Source organism: Myxocyprinus asiaticus, chromosome 17, assembly GCF_019703515.2.
Source record: "Myxocyprinus asiaticus isolate MX2 ecotype Aquarium Trade chromosome 17, UBuf_Myxa_2, whole genome shotgun sequence".
NCBI lineage: Eukaryota > Metazoa > Chordata > Actinopteri > Cypriniformes > Catostomidae > Myxocyprinus > Myxocyprinus asiaticus.
In genome coordinates, this window is record NC_059360.1 from 11,904,665 (window position 1) to 11,927,099 (window position 22,435).

At 38.1% G+C, this 22,435-nt stretch overlaps 1 protein-coding gene across 7 annotated transcripts in view; it reads left to right on the forward strand.

The window, feature by feature from the left end:
• Positions 1 to 2,551: 2,551 nt before the first annotated feature.
• The window catches only part of LOC127455208 (SPARC-related modular calcium-binding protein 1-like), a 134,954-nt gene continuing 115,070 nt past the window's right edge, over positions 2,552 to 22,435 (forward strand). For all 7 annotated transcript variants that reach the window (XM_051722907.1, XM_051722908.1, XM_051722909.1 and 4 more), the window contains exon 1: positions 2,552 to 2,896. In XM_051722907.1, coding sequence (XP_051578867.1) covers positions 2,792 to 2,896 — 105 coding nt within the window. In that variant the 5' untranslated portion in view covers positions 2,552 to 2,791. The remainder of the gene's footprint in view (positions 2,897 to 22,435) is intronic.

The following is a 22,435-nucleotide window of genomic DNA, read 5'->3' on the forward strand; positions in this document are numbered from 1 at the left end:
ATCACTTTATATTACTGTGTTGTTTTAATTTCTGAACACATTGAGATTTCACAGAGTAATTAGAAGTTTTGTGGATGTATTGCCTAAAAGAAGACGATTGCTGTCAAAGACATTAACTTAAGGAATCTCTCAGGGCTGGGGTCAAAACTTCAACTTATCTGAAAGCTGGAAAAACCACAATAAGGCTCAGTCCAGATGTCTAATTACAAAAGCTGTGAATGGGTTTAACAGCACTAAGAATCACACAATTTAAAGTATAAAGGTATTTAAGGACACTTAACATGACATGGGCATGTCACGGTTATCTGAGACATCATAATAATCTAAGAATGGGGGAGAAAGACCTCTCCTCTGTACCCATGTGTTGATTAAAGCCACAAAATGTGCATAGCTTGGCAATAATTGCGTTCGAGTCGGCAGGGTGCCTGCTGGTTTGGGTTGGCTGGTCTTGTCTACAGACACCTGCTAATTTTCTGTTGGCTTTGCTTGCTATAAACAGACAGTGAACTGCCATTGAGGATCTGTGGAAAGGGTCGGTGTGATAATTGGGCAGCACAACCCTTTTCAATGTGTTCGCCCATCAAACATTTGTTTCAAGTCTAGCCAAGTGACAACAGCCATCTGTGTTGGTCAACGTTTCTCCAACAACAACATTTCATACACCAGAAAGCTTCTTTGTTTTGGATGATGGCACGGTTAAAGCATAAGGCAGGAGGAAAGTGGATACAAGACATAAAGTGATCTCGTTAACATTCCATTAGACACTCCTGTCCCCCCTTGCCTCTCCCATCCTCCAGAAAAACTTCACACAGTCCCGGCCAAACAGGGACCAGCTGGCACAGTGAGTACCAGTGCAGCTGGATCTCCCCTGAGCCCTTGGGGAGATCCAATTGGCAATCCAAACTCAAATCAAGGTACATTCCACATACGCCAACCCTGATGGAATGACTGCACGGAGGCAGCCTGAGCTCTACATTCCCTCTGCTTGTGTGATAATCTCACCAATCATAACCATGGATTGGACTACTTTGCCTATCTCTCTCTTATTTTCTCCTTAAAAAATTGGGTGGGGGGTGAATATATATATATATATATATATATATATATATATATATATATATATATATATATATATATATATATTTCTCTCTCTCTCTCTCTCTCTCTCATGAAACAAATGTAGCCTGTTACAATAATAATTTATTATAATCAATATTTTAGTTCTACATGTCACACTTTTTACTCCAGTGAAATTTTTTGGGGAAGGATTTCTTTAGTCTTGGCAAGCCAACAAAGAAAGTATTGGCTACAAATAAGCTTTGACCCTTCAACAGTGAACCTTTTTTCCCCCGTCATTGCCCAGGAAAAGAGATATTATTTATGTAGTTCCCAAGGTCCTATACTCTGGGACGTGTTGTCTCATGGGGTAAGTTGTCACAATGAGAACCTGCTGTTTATTGACATTGACACATACAGAAGAAAAAAACATTCTTTGAAATATAAAAAAAGAAAAAGTAATTTCCAACATGTCAATATTTAAAATAGGCACTTATAGGCTTATTTATTAGCTTTTTTTTTTTTTGGGGGGGGTTCCCAGAATGTTTACCGGAATGGACATTATATCGTTCTCTCTTGGCTAGCCAGGATTTTTTTTTATTTTTTATTATTATTTAATTTTATTCAATTTTATTTATATATATTCTTTTTTAATTATTTTGTTTTACACAAAACAATTTGTGAAATAGCAAAATGGAAAAGGCTTACTCAGCTAAATTTTTTTTTTTTTTTTTGGTTCCCAGTATGTTTACTGGAACAGACATTACAATGTTCTCTTTTGGTTAGCCAGGATTTTATTTCTTTATTTTAATTTAATTAAAATAGAACGTTCCGATATTCTTTCTACGCCAACAATAAATGTACAATTCATGTCTTGAGATCAGTTGTTTCAGTAATCAGTAAAATAAGTTAAACGCATCATCTTTATCTTTGTACCACAATACTGAAAACAGCCTTGATTTTACGTTTCCCTAAACTGTATTGTACCACAGAACCATTAATAAGCATATATTGAAGTAAATTATTCCAAATAACCAAGGACTTCAGCACAGTTTTTTTATTTATTTATTTATTTTTATTTTATTTATTTTTTTTAATCAGAAATGTATTGACAGACATTACAAATTGAATAAAAAATGCAATCGACCATAATTAAGCTAACATTAGAGTCATTTCTTACCACTAAAGTGTACAGTTTACGGGGGCATCTCTGCTTCTCTTTAATAATTAACCGTAAAAAAAAAACTAAATAATTTGTCAAATGCATAGGAGCCTTTTCAAAACAAATGAGAAGAGAATCATAAAACGTTGTGCGTCATTACATTTGCGGTAACCAAAGTGGTCTGATGATTAATCCGCGGACTTTTGCAACCCCCACCCGTCTGAACACACTGTCATTGGACCCTCTGAATGTCAATCACGCAACATAATCCCACCTCCTGAGGTTTTAAACGCGTCTCAATGTAAAACAAACTAGTCAACCTGTAGCACTAGACAGGACCGTACATCCCACGCAGTGGAAAGAGTGTATCACTACGACATCATCTTGAATGAGTCCTCTCTATGGCACTATGAAAATGAACACCCCTTTACACATGTAAAGGAAACCCCCACTGAGGACGAATACATTTGGGAACAAAGTTTTGGAATTTCCTGCAACTTTGGAACCTTTGCCAATTAAGTTTAAGCTTGTCCGTAGACTGTCAATTGTTGCAATACTTCAGAATCAGACAGAATGCACTCCTACAATTTGGTCCTTTTTGTATTTGTGTATTGCCTCACGCTTTTCATGATGATGTGTCTGCCAGGAGTCTCAGCGCAAAAGTCGAATGGTCCGAGGGTAAGTCCTTGCAGAACTCCGCTCCACACCACATGATATTCAGTTGCACAACTGCGCATGTTTGCGCATTTGGAAAGAGCACTTTTGATGTATCAGTCTGATAACTTGACTGCGTCATTTAAAGTTGTCAATGCTTATATTATTCATACTGTCAGACAAATGGGTTGGATATTTTAGAGCGCATGCCAATGACAATGTAGTAGCACATGCAAAATTGGGAAAAAATAGTCATGCATGACAAAAATCAATCTACTAATAGAGTTACATGTGTATGAACCAACTGGTGTATACGCAGACATCAAATTTAATAATACCTCTTGCACTGCATCCTAATTACTATACTGAAAACAGTTTTAGTCTTTGTCATAGCCTATTGGGTTTGGGAATGACCAACTAAACATTATGGAATTACATAATAATCCTCAGGCAATTTCAAGGCATATTCTACTACCATATAGAAACATTAAGTTAAAGTTTAGCCTACTTTAGCATATTGGCATTGCACCCTAAATACCATATTTAGATCCCAGTTTTATCATTTGCCCATTCTAGGTTTATTTTTATTAGTGTTTAGAAAAGATTAACTAAACAGTCTAGAATGCACAATAACCCAACTGCAATTTCATTACATTTAAGTAGCCTATACCCCAGTATATTGGCATTGCATCCTAAATAAAATATGTAGAACCTAGTTTTAGCCTTTGTCCATATTAGGTTAATTTTATTCGTTTTAGATAAACAGTGACATCAGTATACCCCAAAATACCCCATTTGCACCTAAAATACTTACAACCTAGTTTTAGCTTATTTATTACATTTGTACGTATTAGTTTTAAGGAAATATTAACTTAAACATTCTAGAATGCATAATAGCCCACTGGCAATTTCACAGCATCTTTTAGTGATTCAGCTGAATAGTTGGGTTTTGCTTGCTGAAGCACATTGTGCTGTGGGATTGTCAGTGAGTCTTGAGTACACCCATTGAACTTTTGTCATAAAGGTCTTTTGCTTCCTATGCACCCCTCTGTGCCCATAGAAAAGAGGATCATTGCCTTTCCAATGCAGCATTTCATACGATTTCAACAAAGAAAACTGTGTGGAGTACTTCTTTCTGCAGCTGAATTGGTTTGCAGACAATTTTGAATAGTGGTTCTATATGGTGTGTTTAAAAATGACCCCTGTCAGTTTTGTTTTTGCTTATGTGGGAATGTCATGCCCATAAGTAAGAAGGTTTGCGTTAAGGTGACGAGCTGTTTCACTTGTTCTCAAATCCATTATATCCTCTGTCTATATCAAATATTAAATTAATGACAATTCGTTTAATTTACATGTAATTGATACTACTTGTCAGGCAAAACATAAAAACTTGCCCCTAAAAGCATTTCTTTTCCTCCATCCTAAAATATTTGAGAAATTCAAACATAAGTTTGTTAAGATTGCCACAAGGTCCTTGCATATCCATTCAAATGTAAACCAAGACATCGACAGTTGAGAGTGAAAGTGACTAAAAATGAGAAAAAGATTGAGAATGAGGACAGTGCAAGGGAGTTTGAGAGAATAATTTGTGGATGCCGCTGAGGTATTGTCATATTTGTGGTTTTAGGGGTTGGCGAGTCATTATAAAAATCTGATATGTGCGCGCACATTAAATCTATCAAAAACACAGCATATGTGTGGAACTCGAATGATTAAGATTAAGAGCATTTTTATTTTCTTGGTAGATTCTAGCAGCAGTGTACAAAATTGTAAAACCATTTTTAAAGGGATAGTTCACACAAAAATGAAAATTATTTCATTAATTACGCCCCCTCGTGATGTTCCAAATCTATCTGACTTTCTTTCTTCTGTGCAACACAAAAAGTGATGTTAGGCAGAATGTTGGGGACTGAGAGCCTTGGTCACCATTCACTTTCATTGCATATTTTTCCATACAGTGATAGCGAATAGTGACTGAAGCTGTCAGTCCCTAACATTCTGCCTAACATCTCCTTTTGTGTTCCACAGAAGAAAGAAAGTCAGGTTCACATTTTTGGGTGAACTATCTCTTTAAGGGATATTTTCCAAAACAGTTAAACTGCAAGGAATACAGTATCTCCACAAAACACATTTTGCATCAACCTCACCTAATTATTACAGGAGGTCAAAAAGACTATGTTAAAAAATTAATGAAAAGTTAAATACTTCAAAAGTTGTACTCCCTTCTGTGCTTCCTTCGTAAAAGCTTATCTTGGTACACTGTCAGCTCCAAAAACCAAAAGCGTGAGGTCTTAAGGCTGCGGGGCTATGTGTAAGATTTATTTGGGCCAATATGATGCTCGAGCTCTTTCCACAAAGACAATCGGTTGATTGGGTTTATTAAAAACAAAGATAGTATGAGAGGAAGGAAGGATGCGATGCTTGACAGCAGAGGGATTGTAGGTTTTCCTTTTCCACATTTAACATGAATTTAGCACACTTTTCCAGTCATGGTAATTCAGAGCACTTCTACCTGGCCAATTCTAACATCCCGCAGACTTAGAAAATAATATTTTCTTAGGATTTAATGCTGTCAACAAGTAGTGAAATGTCTGGGCACAGGGAACTTCCAGGCTGTCAGTAGGAATTATTTTGCCCTATACTTTGAGATCTTTGGGTTAAACTGGTCCTTTGCAAAGATCACTGTGAGCTTTCCTTGTTATTTGCCTGGTAACACAGTCAAACATGATCCTTGTGTTAGCATGACGTCATTATGGATTTAAAGGGACAACACAGAAAAAACTAAAAAAACTAAAACAGAAATAAAAGCTCATAGTCTGATGTAGTCTTTGCCCATACACCATAAAAAACAAACACATTTTTGTGGACTACTATTACAAAACAGATAGTTCCAACATTAAATTCTAATTGGATAAATAACGTTTGAAACCATTGTAAAACAGAGATACAGTTAAGTATTCACCGGTGCACATTTTATAGGTGTAAATAGCAGACTGATCTCATGAAAATTACATGAATGTGGTGACGTATCTCCCAAACAGACGAGGTTTTTAATGTTAATGGTCTATCAAATATTAAATCACAGAACCTACCTCCCTACCCTAAATCATAAACCTAAACCTAACCGATAGTTTCATAAAAAACAACTGTCTGATGAAAAACAGATGAGGTTTTGAAAGTTAATGTCTATCGGGTCTTAAATCACCAAAACCTGCCTCCCTACCCTAAACCTTAAACCTAAACCTAACCGATAGTGCCATAAAATACAAAGTTTGACATAAAAAAAACAATTGCTGAAGCAACGAGAGGTCGCCTGATAGTGGATTTTACAGATACCGATAACTAAGTTGGGCAGTTGTCCATATTGTCAAATGTTAAGTCAAAAGTAAAAATGAGGGGGGAAAATGCTTCAATAGACAGTTCACATGGTGTTAAACTTGCACTGATTCCTACTACTCCAGACTCAAGCTTCATAATAACAGTGAAATACCACATTGTTTTTTATTCAGAAGAGTTGTATGTTGAGTAGACTTATTCACAGATAGCAGTGGTATTCGGCTGAACTCGGTGGTGAAGCGGCTCAGACCATGAGCCCAGGCCAGGGGCTATTCAAACAGACGGAACACAACAGACTGGAACCGAACCACATTTCCAAGTTGAACATCTTTCCTGACAAAGCATTTAAACAATTAATTGCTTAATCTGAGAAATGCTTATAAGAGAGCAAGACGCAACGGCCAAAGACCTCCACCAACTATAAGGGGCTGTTCACACTGAACGCTTTTGCAGCCATCCATTTGTTTTTCTGTGTAAACGCATGCTAGACAAACGTCTTTGTTACCTTTTGTTTTTGTTTATTTAGCGTCTCGTGCAGGAGCACTGTTTTTTAGATGATGTGTCTAATTAAAAAGAACTTTAAAAAGCATATTGAGACACCTGCTTTCTGTTAAACTGTATTTGTTGCACTGTGTCTAGCCTTTTTTAGCACAAGAATGTGATCGATCTGAAGTCATCGTATTACAGTGAGGATAAAAAAATGTAATTGAAATCAGATGCATTTCGGAAATCAGCTACATGAAGATATTAATTTGCTTTTTCACGTCACTAGCTTTAAATATGCAACTTAGCTAGCTAATGAATGCATAAACATGATCAGCTGGATATAAACTAATGCAAATAGATGGTAATAGATGGTAACAATCGTGACATTTAAACATTTGGGTAGGATTTGTGTGTATTTTTGTCACGTTGTTCTAACCACTTGTGGTTAGCTTTAATGTTAGCGTCCTCTCAGCCTTGTTGGAAAACATACTGCTGTTCTCTACTAATGCAGCGTGTAGTCAACAAATTAATTACTTTATAATGATATGACAATGTTTACTGTAGTGTACTGTATACATACCTTTTCGATGTTGATGTTTTAAATCCACATCTGAAGTGTTGTAGAGTAGTCACACATGTCAAAACAAACACCACAAGGCATCAGTGAAGTGCCGCTCTCAAACTGTATAAAGACAGCAGACCCTTCCCAGCCGCTCCAGCACCGGACGCAATGCTGAAAAACTATCGGTGTGGATTTTTGCAGATAACCGATAGTTCCAGAAATCTGTTGTTGGTGCCGATTAATTGGCAAAACCGATATATCGGTCACCCTCTAGAAGCAACCACATCATTTGTGATACTTTCAACTCAAATGTTGACCCGCATTCTATTTAGGACTCGGTCCTTTGCATCTCAAGTGCAATGCTCTCTCAGTTGAGCTTACTGCACAATTGGATTGTGTCTAAACAAGCTTATAAATGTAATAAAATGTATCACCTTACAAGTCATAGTAAAAGTGTTTAGATGTCATGAGATAGCATTAAAAACGCTTTTGTCTTTGGCCAAAGTCTAAATTTACAGCTTTTTCTCCAAACATACTTTTGAGTCTGCAGAACACTCATGATTTGTATCCTAAATAGAGCACTTCAATATTTCCTGACCTTTTAAGTCTGGACTTAATAGAGTGTGAACTTTTTCCAACATGACAATGTGTAATTTAATCTGTTTTCGTTTGGTAGTTTAGTTAAATGATATGGCATGAGGCTTGCCACAACATTAAGTTCTCAGGAATAGCTGTTCTCGCAAACTGTTTCAAGCAAAATGTTCCTTTGCGACATCATGAACAGGTGTCACGCGTTAACTCCTTTCAAACATTACTCAATTTATATACTGAATCTATGGATCTAATGATTCCTTTAAATAGAGCATTCTGTTAAAGTACATTTCATGGTAGTTAGGTCAAGCTGCCCCACAAAAGTTAGACGAACACGACCACAGTGTGACTGATTAAAAAGTGCTTGGTGGTTGGCTGGGGATGCGGGGCATACAACATACCTGGTCGAGTGCATCACCGAAACCTTGTAAAAATGTGTAAAGAACAAACACAGCGAGGCGAGTCTGTGCTCCATGCCAAAACTGCATTCTCCCAGCACTGCAGATGAGTGCCAAGCCCCCCGCACCCCCCCTTCTGTGCTCTTTTTATTAGAGTGGCCCACATCACACCCGAACTGCAGGTTTTAGTGTGTGTTTGTGGGTGAGAGGGAGAGTTTACATGTAAAACATGTTTAACATGCAAGTACATCAGTGGTGTTTTCTCCGAGGAGGCAAGGGAGGCAATGCCTCCTCTAAAATTTGGGTAAAATAATAAATAAATAAAAGAAAGAAAATATTACGAAATGTGAGCTCAAATAATGTGGACAGTAGTTATATTTGTAAAGAAACGCCTACCTTGAACGCATTACAGTCTTATTAAACTCCAACGTGCCATGAATGTGAGAGGGGGTAAGTGCTGAATACAGGTGAAAAGTTACATGAGGGGAGACGTTGTCTCCACGTAGCGCTGATTCGTTCAGTATGCTGTCAATCAATCAATGAGATAATTCCTGACTCTTATGTTCGCAGCAGCAGTGGGTCTATGCAGATTGCTGTGAATGGGACGAGCTGATGGAAGTGGAGAGACTATTTACATTAGTAAACAACTAACTGACTCGGACAACTCCTCTTTTGTTCACGTCCAAATCAAAATGAACTTGATAATCTTTGATTTTACTTGATTTAATACATAGTCTGTTAATATAAACATACAAAAATATAGGTATTGTATGCTTATTTACAGTGTAAGATAAAAGGTATTTTTATGCCTTCCCATTATACAGTATATGGCGATGAACATATATATAAAACCATACTTCAGATATTTGGGCATATATATATAGGCCATATTCAAATTCCACTATGATATATATATATATATATATATATATATATATATATATATATATATATATATATGAAAACATTTTTGTAGCATTTTGAAATATACAGGAAGTTGTTGCATATACAGTATGTGCAAGGATGTGTCTTTTTTGTATATTGGCCTTCTTTTTTATATTAAATATTTTGTTATATATCAGATTTCTCTATGGGTTTAACCTCTAAGCTGTGCAAATGTCAAATGAAACTTAAATATGAATTTACATTGGACTTAAAATAAATAAATAAGTAAATAACCCTGATATGGCACCCTGCCTTCTCATTTCAAAAGTCCACTATCGGGCCTCGAGCCGCAAGACCAAAATCGATCTGCGTTCCCACTATCGGGCCAACAACTCCTCAGCGTTGCCCAAAAACCCGCCCTTAATACTCTGCTGCAGTGCCAATGTCACACACCTCGCTCATTTCCCAAGCAAGAGGGAAGCTCAAGCTGAGGTATCATGTTATATAGTTATCTAGAAAATCGAGTTTATATCAAATGTAAACAGCAAGATAAGTTAGTGTTGACATCTCACCAACTGTAACTGCCATGGTGTCCCATATGGTCTATCCACTAACATCGAGATGATGTCCCAGTACACATCTATGAACGTTCACAGAACCATGGAAAGTAATTTATCTGGACACCGCTTTGTCCATTGGGCATTTTAATGGATTTGTACTGTGCCTGCATTTTTACATTATTTTTTTTTTCCCAAACCTGTACCATTGTGAGCTGGAAACACAACCTGGCAAGTTCGGCGAAACTCTGCCTTTGACATTGAACCTGCCTCAGTACCCTGTTGGCCTTGTTTGGCCCAAGGGTAATCAGCGGACCAAAGGCCATTGGCCGATGGCCCCGAGGAGGCATGATGAAGCCCCAGAAGTGACAGTGGGAATGCAACTGGCCCTAGCATGCACTAGCACACCCTCACAAATAAAAACGCGGCTATCTGTGTATTTAGCAGTGTTGGGGTCGTCTGTGAAACTGTAGCTTCCCAAGCTACAATCTATGCATAACTTAAAGTAGTTAAACTACAGTCAAGCTACTCTTTTGAAAAAGTAGTGAGCCTACACATCAAACTATTAAAAAAAGTAGCTAACGACACTGAACAACATTTTTGTATTTTTTTTATTCAAATTCAATAATAAAGAATTCAATAATATCACCTGATAGCTATTTTATTAAGGTGATATTCTCTTACAAAAAAATAACCATGGATAATACAGTCATGGTTACAACAATATTGCTATAGTAAAAACATTATTACTATATTGGACACTGCAGTGCTGTAAAACTATGGTTAATTGTATCAAAATCATGGTTACAGTAAAAAAAACTGCAGTCATGGTTACTACAATATTACAATAGTAAAGCCATTGTTCACACCAAAAAATATAGTTACTACAGTCCTTGTTATTATAATATCACTATAGGTGGGCATGTTTGATTACTCCCTCGGCTCCATAGCTGCATGCGCAATACAATGTGACAAATCAAGCATTTTGTAACGCTACAGTGCTATTTGTTGGAAAATGTAGATCGTCACTGGTTACTGACTCGCCACACTACTTCAAAAATGTGGTTTAGATTTTAGAGTCGCTACATTTAGTTATCTACTCCTCAACACTGTTATTTAGAAATAGAGCTCTGAACATTACAACATTACAAACTTCGATTTTACAAGAAAAAAACTATATAAAAATCAATATATTCCAAAATATTCAGATATACACTACTGGTCAAAAGTTTTGAAACACTTGACTGAAATGTTTCTCATGATCTTAAAAATCATTTCAAATCTCCTGAAGGCGTATGCTTAAATATTTGAAATTAGTTTTGTAGACAAAAATATAATTGTTCCACCATATTAATTTATTTCATTACAAAACTAAAATTTAATAATAAAAAAAAACAAAAAATATTGAAATTGATGACTTGGACCAAATAATAAAGAAAAGAAGCCAATAAGTGCCCAACATAGATGGGAACGTATCCCAGGGTGATACCTCAAGAAGTTGGTTGAGAAAATGTCAAGATTACATTTCTGCAAATTCTAGGCAAAGGGTGACTACTTTGAAGATGCTGAAATATAACACAGTGATTTATTTTGGATTTTGTTTAGTCACAACATAATTCCCATAGTTCCATTTATGTTATTCCATAGTTTTGATGATTTTACTATTATTCTAAAATGTGAAGAAAAAAGTGTTTCAAAACTTTTGACCGGTAGTGTGTACAAAAATAGAAATAGTTGGGAGCATAGGGAGACTGAATCCATGTCATTTGTGATGCTTAATGGTAGTCAGCAGTTGTTGCTGGTCTTTTGTCATTATTTATGTTTACATTGTAACAACCACTTCTCTAACTGATGTTTCGCTTTTCAGTATTAAGGGTATAGTTCTTCACCAGGAATTCATCTATTAAACCTGATTTTTTTAAATGAAATCACTTGACTTGTGGCTTCTACAGAAGCATATATCATTACTTTACAATCCCACTGCTCATGGTTAGTCTGTCTTAAAAGGTTTATCTGCTATCATTAAAAATCAGTTTCTCTATGGCAAAAATGTTTACTTCCGAAAATTGACTGTTCGGTTCCATGTGATTGTTGTGTGTTTGTGTGAGTGTGTGTGTGTGTGTGTGTGTGTGTGTGAAAGACAGACAGACAGACAGAGAGAGAGAGAGAGAGAGAGAGTATGTACAGTATGTGTGCACTTGTGTTTCCAGGCTAAATTACACTAGGCAGACAGCAGACTTGGACAAGGACTGGAGCTAACAGAGAATAAGGGGGATAATGTGAGCGAGCCAGAGCTAGATAGTTGAATAAAGGGAGAGAAATGTGTGTGTGAGAGAGATAGGCAGAACAAGTTGGGAGACAGAGTCAAGGCACAAAGGGCTGTTCTCCCTGTGTGGGCCAGAGGCAGCGCTGTGTGCTGGATATACTGTACAGTGTGGGACAGCTGGGATTTGGATAAGGAAGTTTTTCTGACAGAGAGAATGTGTTCTGGGTCAGTGCTAAGGCATTTTGCTGTGAAGAGATAGCAGTGGCTATCAGCATTTAATGATACGGCTAACTCTAAGAAAATACCATAGATTACCAGCCTCCCAGAAGCTTCAATTACATCCTGATAAAATTAGTGTCTCTTGTACCCCTTTTATAAGTTTCATCAACTGAAAGGAATGCCACATTTTTGTCATATTGGCATCCTCAAAAGGGATCTGCTCTTCTCTGCATGTTTTGTAGCTAATGTTAATTGTGCTACTAAAATGGACAAACAACTTTACCAGTTATTTAGTCTGTGCAAGTTTTAGTTTGTTGCTATAAGCTCAGGGAAAATAATCAAACACACTTCCTCAACATGTTGCAGTTAATGTTTAGCATGGTGAAGGTGAACCACATGGCATGGGGTTGTAGCATTTAGTTATTATAAGTGGTTCCAGAATTCATGCTGATGTTCTTCCACTAGAGACTGATCTCACCGTGAATTCGGCGACAGTAGGTCGAAATGTCTTCGGCTAAAAATGGTCAATGCTTATCGAAATTCGAACCACTGCCCCTAGTGGCCAAAGCTGGAAGAGTTGTTAAATGTATGAGCATGTGTGAGATCCAGTTTCCAGGTGAAATGTCCACAGAGGAGTGCCAAATGCAAGTTGTTTTTAATTGTAAATAATGTAATACAGTGAAGAGGATTGCATATTTTATAATCCATACACCAATTTATTAACCATAAACTAAACCCCAATCCTAAATCTTACTGGGTGTTTCTCAAAATTAAGAATGCAAAGAACGGACTTGCATTCTTATGAAGACCAGTCTTGCCAAGCTACCTTGGAAGAAAAAACTAGAAAAGACAAGAGGATGTAGAACACATCTATTGTGTGATGTGCTTTGAGATGTGCTACGATCTTCCTGTTGCGCGATTGCACATCCCAGCACATTTGTAGCAAGTGACAGAACTACTGGAACTATTACACACCAGTGACAGCATTATTATCATCACACACGTGAGGTTGGTTGCAAGACTAGCGACATGTTGAAAGAATAACGTCTGTTAACACTTGTTTCCTCCATGTATTTATTACGTTCTTGCTCACAAGTCACCATCCAGTGCGTCCTTGATATTTGGCCTGATCAAGAATTAGACTAGAAAAAGACTGTTATAGATTTTACAGGAAATGGTGGTTACAACCCAGAGGTATTATTTTCTAACACACATAGTACACACTGTAGAGATCAAGCAATAATTGCTGCATGGCATTAACAGTGGCTATTCAATTATTTTCCCATGATTGCTTCTTAGATGTGCTCTGTGGTCAGGTGCAGAGTTAAATTCATGACCAGACCCTCCAAGACTTAGACTAATACCTAACCTCTTAAGACCCAGACCAATAACAGACCCCTTAAGACTCAGACACAGACCAATGTCACACTAGAGGTCTGCAACCTCTGTCATTTTTTCTAGTATGACTTCAGGTTTGGGTCGGGTTTGTAATTAATGAAAACAATTAACTGGCGTACCTAACTTGTTCTAGCTTTTTTTCACAGACACACATGAACGAACGCATTAGGGGCTGTTCACATCTAATGTGTTTTTGCTCTTCTGCTCTGTTATTCCATTGTTTTCCTATTTAAACATGTGCAGGATGGACATCTTTGACTGTTGCACTGCATCTCGCAGTTTTTTCAGCATCTCACGGCCACCACATTTTTTAGACACTGTGCCAAGTTAAAAAGAAGCCTTTGTTTCCTTTAGTTTCCTTCCTGTTTTTAGTGGGTGGTCAGACAGTCAATTTGATTCACTAGAAAAGCTGTCATGATTGTTCCTCAGCCAAGTCGTGGCATTAGAGTGACAAAGTATGAGGTTAGGGAAGCAGATTTCCTGTCAGCCTGGATCTAATCAGTCTAATGATCAGAGAAGTGGGGTTATGATTTCTGATCTTCTTCCTTCAAAATCCGACCATGCAATACTGTTGTAGTATTTATTTATTTATTATTTTAATTTTTTTAGATTTACATAACCAAGTTCTCATTCTCTGTGCTATGTCTTGAGAAAAAGTAATTGTGAAGTTTATAAAGCACCTTATTAGGCTTGGGATCGATGCTTTTTTCACACATCGATAATCAGAAGATTTTCCCGATGATTAGTGACGTATATATGGATTTTTTTTTTTTCAGATATAAATAAGGCTGCTCGTTGCACAATAGTCTTTGTCTTTTCAAACATATTTCTAAATAAAAACTTGCGTAAAGTGTGAGTGGCAGGGCAAATTAAAGGGGTTAGCACTAGAGCCTGACCGATATGGGATTTTTGAGACCGATTCACCGATTACCGATATGGTGGCCGATATAGTTAATTTTGAGCTGGAATGAAAACAGACCTTTTCTATGTGGATTGTGCACCGATTTTGCACCGATATGACTATGCAAAGGTACTCAGAAGGCTGCTTTCTTAAACAAATATTTGTATCAAAGAATATTTGACATTATTATTATACATTGTCAACAAATTCTTGAAAAGAACACTGAGAAAATAAAGAATAAATAAAAATACAATAAATAGCTTAAACATCAGTACTGTATGTTCAGTATCAGTCAATTGCTGACCATTTAAATAAAGAATAAATAAAAATACAATAAATAGCTAAATAAAAATCAGTAGTACTGTTTAGTATCAGTAAAATGCTGACCATTAAAATAAAGAATAAATTCAAATAAAATAAATAGCTAAATAAACATCAGTAGTAATGTTTAGTATCAGTAAAATGCTGACTATTTGAATACTGCCAGTCAATTAGGGGCAGGTTGTAAAACAAGAAGCATTTACACCTGCCGAGTCAAGAGATATACAGCGGCGTTACACTGTATTCTGCTATTCAAGTTCAGGGGAAACTTTCAACGGTGGAAAACCAGACTTTTAAATATTACATTTTATAAATGCAATGACTGGAATTGTTCGGTTGAAGGGGGTTCAGTTCATCAACTGTGAATCCTGAACAAAACAGTTTGGTTAATACATGTTTACATATTAGCTTCCACTCCAATGAAAGTAGCTACTTGATTAGCTAGTTAGCTATAAGCACGTTGCCATGGAGAGCAAAAGATGGACTTTATTTACTTTCCAGCATTGTGCCTCACCAACTAGGTAACAACGTAGTGTGAAATCAACACTCAACAGACACAATCCACCACTGCTCCGTTGTCTGCTGAGCTGCAAAAAGATGCTCTGATGTTTACCTTTCAATCTTACTTACTGCACTGACAAACTACACTGCGTGCATAATTATTAGGTAAATTGTATTCCTCAGGATTAATTTTATTGTTGAACAAACACAAGGCTCTCAATCAATTCAAAATGTTATTGAACCTCAAACCTGAATGTTTAACAAAGGAAAAGTGAGTTTTGTCTTTCTCAGGGGGATATATAAGTGTGCACAATTATTAGGCAACTATTAGTGTGCACAATTATTAGGCAACTAAATTACAAAAATAATTTCTCCCAACTCAATTGTTTATTCTAAATTTTTAGAGTAAGTGCAACAAATAAGTAACACAAAATGACAATTAAATAACATTTTTGGCCTTTCACAAATATTCAGTGACCAATATAGCCACCCTTCTTTTCAATAACTGCCATGAGCCTTCCATCCATGGAGTCTGTCAGTTTCTTGATCTGTTCATGATCAACTTTCACTGAACCAGCAACCATAGCCTCCCAAATGCTGTTCAAAGAGGTGTATTGTCTTCCCTCACTGTAAATTTCACATTTGAGAAGGGCCCACAAGTTCTCAGTAGGATTTAAGTCAGGTGAGGAAGGGGCCAAGTCATTATTTGGGCATATTTGAGGCCCTTGCTGGCTAGCCAAGCAGTGGAGTACTTGGATGCATGTGATGGAGCATTGTCCTGCATAAAGATCATGGCCTGCTTGAATGCTGAGGACTTCTTCCTGTACCACTGCTTGAAGAAACTACTTTCCAGAAACTGGCAGTAGGTTTGGGAGTTGAGTTTCAGTTCACCTTCAACTCGAAATGGTCCAACTACCTCATCCTTAATGATAGCAGCCCATACCAGTACCCCTCCTCCACCTTGCTGGTGCCTGACTCGAAGTGGTTCCCTGTGTCGATTAGTGATCCAGCCATGGGCCCATCCATCTGGTCCATCAAGAGTCACTCTCATTTCGTCTGTCCATAAAACCTTTGAAAAACCTGTCTTCAGGTATTTATTTGCCCAATACTGATGCTTCAACTTGTGAATCTTATTCAGTGGTGGTTGTTTCAGCCTTCTTGACCTTGGCCATGTCTCTGAGCACTTGACACCTTGTACTTCTGGACACTCCAGGTAGGTTGCAGTTCTGGAATATGGTGGCACTGGAGGATAATGGGTTCCTGGTAGCTTCACGTTTAATTCTCCTCAAGTCTTTTGCAGTTAATTTGCGCCTTTTCTTCTCCATGCGTTTTTTGCACCCCAGTTGACTATCACAACAAAACGTTTGATTGTCCGGTGGTCACACCTCAGTAGTTTAGCTATTTCAAGAGTCTGAGAGGCATTTTACAATTTTTGACTTTTCAGTCAACATTTCAGTTAAATCTCTTTTTTGGCCCATTTTACCTGAGGTAATGAAGCTGCCTAATAATTATGCACACGTTGATATAAGGTGTTAGTCACTTTCACCACACCCTCCCTCATTACACAAATACATATCACCTGAAAATGATTGAATTCAATAAGCTTTCAAGTTTATATGGTTTGGAGTTGGAAAATGTGCATGGAAATAATGATATGATCAGAATACTTGCCTAATAATTGTGCATGCAGTGTTAGCTGGCTAACAGCAAACAGATGTGATAAACATGAGTGACATGGTTGTCATGGACAGGGTTAACATTAGTTATATTGAAAAGGGAAGATTATCAAATCACATTATACAATAAAAAATAGTATATATAGTATATATAAAATGTACAGTAGGATGTATTGTACTGTATTGACATTCAGGCTGTCGGTTGATAGTCAGTTGCCAGTGTGTTGTTAAGAGAGAATATAATTTATGACAGTCCAGTGTGAGGTATAAGATTAATAAAGTACATTGCTGATGTATATTGATCATGAGAGATCAAGAGTTCAAAAGTCTGATTGCTTGGGGGAAGAAGCTGTCATGAAGTCGGCTGGTGCGGGTCTTGATGCTGCGATACCGCCTGCCTGATGGTAGCAGTGAGAGCAGCCCATGGCTTGGGTGGCTGGAGTCTCTGATGATCCTCTGAGCTTTTTTCACACACCGCTTGGTATATATGTCCTGGAGGGAGGGAAGCTCACCTCCGATGATGTGTCTGGCAGTTCGCACCATCCTTTGCAGGGCTTTGTGGTTGTGGGCAGTGCTACTGCCGTACCAGGTGGAGATGCAACCAGTCAGGATGCTCTCTACAGTGTTGGTATAGAACCTTGTGAGGATGTGGTGGTTCATTCCAAACTTCCTCAGCCATCTCAGGAAGAAGAGGCACTGATGAGCCTTCTTCACAACGGCCTCAGTGTGGACAGACCATGTAAGTTCCTCAGTGATGTGGACACTGAGGAACTTGAAGCTGCTGACTCTCTCCACTGGTGCTCCATTGATGGTGATGGGGCTGTGTTCCCTTTCTCTTCTCCTGAAATCCACCACAAGCTCCTTTGTCTTGCTGACGCTAAGGGAGAGGTTGTGCTCCTGAGTGTCAGAGTGTGCACCTCCTCTCTGTAGGTTGTTTCATCATTGTCAGTGATCAGACCTACCACCGTCGTATCATCAGCAAACTTAATGATGGCATTGGAGCTATGTGTTGCCACACAGTTATGAGGAGTGGGCTGAGAACACAGCCCTGTGGGGCTCCAGTGTTGAGGGTCAGTGATGAGGAGATGTTACTGCCCATTCTAACCACCTGGCGTCTGCTTGACAGGAAGTACAGGATCCAGCTGCACAGGGAGCCCGGAGTTTCACATCAAGCTTGGAGGGCACTATGGTGTTGAATGCTCAGCTGTAGTCTACAAACAGCATTGTCACATAAGTGTTCCTTTTTTCCAGGTGGGAGAGAGCAGTGTGTAGTGTAGATGCAATGGCATCGTCAGTGGAGCGGTTGTTGCGGTAAGCAAACTGCAATGGGTCCAGTGAGGGAGGCAGCACAGAGCAGATGTAATCTCTGATTAGTCTTTCAAAGCATTTGCTGATGATGGGGGTCAGAGCAACAGGACACCAGTCATTTAAGCAAGTGATTTTGGTTTGCTTTGGTACAGGCACTGGTGGACGTTTTGAAGCATGTGGGGACCACAGACAAGGAAAGGGAAAGGTTGAAAATGTCCGTAAAAACACCAGCTAGTTGGTTCGCGCACGCTCTGTTGACATGGCCCGGAATGCCGTCTGGACCCGCGGCTTTACGGATATTCACCCGTCGGAAGGATCGGGTTACATCCGCTACATAGACGGAGAGTGAACTAACCTCTGTAGCCGCGAGAGCTCTCTCTGCGAGGGCGGTATTATTTCCCTCGAAACGAGCATAAAATGTATTTAGCTCATCCGGGAGAGAGTCAGTGGTGTTCACGGCAGAGTTTTTATTCCCTTTAAATTCCGTGATGATATTAATTCCCTGCCACATGCTGCTAGAGTTGGTGGTGTTAAACTGTCCTTCAATCTTGTTCCTGTACTGGCGTTTTGCTGCTCTGATAGTTTTGCGGAGGGCATAACTGGCTTGTTTATGCTCCTCCGTGCGTCAAGTGCTGCGCTAACATTGCTATTAATCCAAGGTTTCTGGTTGGGGTAGATCCGTATTGTTTTGGTCGGAACAACATCCTCTACGCACTTTCTGATGAAACATGTTACGCTATCAGCGTAAAGCTCAATGTCGTCATCAGAGGCGGACCGGAACATCTCCCAGTCCGCGTGATCAAAACAGTCTTGTAGCGTAGAATCTGATTGGTACGACCAGCGCTGGATCGTTCTGAGGGTGGGTGCTTCCTGTTTCAGTTTCTGCCTGTAAGCGGGCAGAAGCAGAACGGAAGAGTGGTCCGATTTGCCAAATGGTGGGCGGGGGAATGATTTGTAGCCATCCCAGAAGGGAGAGTAGCAATGGTCCAAAACCCGGTCCCTTCGTGTGTTGAAACTGATGTGTTGGTGGTATTTTGGTGCGATTGATTTGAGATTGGCTTTGTTAAAGTCCTTGGTCACATTGAACGTGGCCTCAGGGTGCGCGGTTTCCTGCTTGATTATGGGTCATTATTTATTAACTTTCCAGTATGTATTTCACAAACTAGTTAGCAACTCACCGAGAAGACACCGCTTAATTCTGCACCGCTTAACTCTGCACCGCTTAACTCTGCCCTGTCTGCAGAGCCATGTCAGCTCAGCTCTGTAAACAATGGAGTCGGAGCACACTCTGCTGGACACAATTCAACATAACAACATTATGACACCAATTCTAAAGCATTGTTTTCTGCATTATATGTTCTGAAAAACAGTTTTCGTATCTGCACATATCAGTAAATGATAACGGTATATCGGTGAAAGGCTAAAATCGGCCGACCTATAAATTGGTCGGGCACTAGTTAGCACACTAGATACGTTTGGTGGATGACATGGAGCATTTAAAAATTCAAAACAATTATGTTTTATTACAGGATGTGCACCGCCACTGACAGATGACAAGCTGTGACTCTGGAGGCAGTGCTACTGAACTCAACTCACTTGGTTTTCCATTAAATTCAACCCAAATTATTATTAAACAATTGTTTACTCTAGCCATCACTGGATGATATTGTGTATATGTATCTTTCATATAGATTACACAATGTATTTTCAGTTACAAGTATGTCTTTTTGTGGTTTGAAAGCTTGAATGAAACTTATTCAGTGCTACATACAGATACATTTCATAATAAACATTGTCATTTTTAATCGGTCAGTTTGCGCAGTTCCACCAGTTTCATACATTTACCTGCAAACTCATCACTTTTGTTCATTTTTGAAGAAGTACAAAAACTTACGTAACTTTTGTGTGTATAGTGATCCACCACAACCTAGTTTGGCCTACAACCATGATTCCCCTATCGGCGAGCGGCGAACAGCGAACAGCTTCAGTAAATGTTATATCTCCCCCTTGTGGTTTCCCAACGCTATTACGCCATTGGAAAGCACACAAATTAGGCTTCTAATTTAAATGTCAGCTAATGTTAATATATTGATGCCTCAAAAATATATCGATAAAATAATGTACCGATCAATAATTGATATATGGATATTTTATGAAATCCGTACACCTAATATGTCTTATTGTACAAAAAATATTTAAAGAGCAAGGTGGCTCTGATCAACCATATTAATTGTGATACATACATAATAAAAATTAAGGAAAGCAAATGAGAAAAAAATCTGAAATACAATAAACACTAATTTTACTAAATATTTACTAATTTACTAATATTTACCAAGCAGACATGGTAAATGGCCAGTGGCGGTAATCTCAAAATGGACAAATATTGGCCTGACCAATTTATCCATTTATTACTATTAATGACATTTAAAAACATGGTGATACTACTTTTACTTTCCTTACTTTACTTGGAAAAATATTCTGAACTAATGTACTGATTTCCCTTGTGATCATGTTGCCAAAGCACTCTAGCAACCACACAGCAACACCATGGCAACCACCCACAACACCCTAACATCCTAGCAGCGACTTTTGCATAGGCAAGCACTACTCACATTTTATTCATGAAGAGCACAAATGTAGTTTATGCCTATATCGTTTTATTCTGTTCATGGCTTAACCATTGGACACATATTTAAGTGTAACAGCTTCATTGGACGAAAATCTGCAAAGTCCTGTTTGAAACGGAGTTCTAATTTGAAACAGAATTCTCACTTTTTGAACTTTTTTAAGGGGTGCCAGCAGCACTTGGCCAGCTAATTCTGCGGCAGCCAATCAGAGGTCTGCTTTTGCCCATTATTTTGTTGTTGTTGTTCTTCTGAAAAGTAATGACTGCTTCACACGTTATAGAGAGTAGCTCTGGCACCGCTTGTGAATCCCACACACCTACACACATATGAAATGCCTGCCAAGAAAAAAAATCTCTGTGAGATTTCTCCTGTATCTCCAGCTCTTCCGGAAATCTTCACATTGTTGTGAGAAGTCCAAGCGAAAGTCAAGAGTATCTGTATTCTCAAAATAGAGTGCTAAGAGGAAACATTTGTTACTAACCTCAAATTGAAAAATGAGAAAATTCTTTGGGATCACTTTTAATCAGAAAAATATGCTTGACATATTGTTTTATCAACAATAGGGATATTTTTTAATGATTTGCACATGTGTTTAGCATTGTCAGATAACTGGTGGGATTTATGGATTGCTGACTACTGAATGGATAGTTTGCTCTGCAAGTTTAAAGATTTCAGAGAAAAAGTAGCATGTGTACTGGCTGAGAAAACTTTACAATGTAATATTAAGTGAAAAGTATTGTTTAAAGTGAAAAGAGCAGCAAATAAAATCTTTTTATTCTGTTTAGGCCTATGTGCCTCTAGGTTATAAATGGTATCCCACACATACTCAGACTTTCAGTTGTACATTTACTTTAGCTCTGATTTTTTTAATAAACAGCCATATACACACATTTTACAGAATTAGTCACACATCAATATGCTTTCAGTGTGAGGCATCGCTTTTGTCCTGCACCATGTCAGTAGTGTCTGTTGTTAAACTTTCAAAGCCTGTTCTTTGGTTGACTGTCATTGGGAGATGTTTGTGTGTGAAATAACACTTCTTAGAGTAGAAATAGAGATATCTGTATCTGCCTTACTCTAATCCACAAAGTTATCTCAATACTGGACTGGGTCTTTATTTAAGAGCAAAACAGGGAGTTATGGCTATCATGCCATTTAGATGCCCTCCTACTTTTTTCCCCATCCAAAACATTTTACATAAAAAGGATAACTTAGCTCTTCATGGAAGCTCTTATAGGAACAATTCACACATGTCATTTCAAACATAAATTCCATGGAACACAGAATGTGCAGAGTGTCCTGGCTGATAAACACAATGAAATTTAATGTGTGTCAGTTACAATCAGCAGTGAGACATGCAAGAACTAATTAGATTTCAAAGACATCAAAAATTAGTGACTGTACACAAGAATGAATGAGATTTGAGAGCTTTGGCAGAGGGAAATATCAGCAAATAATTATTTAAATTTTAGGCTGTTCCACACATAACTCGCTTATGGCTCCAGAAGACTTAGAACATAGTGAACAA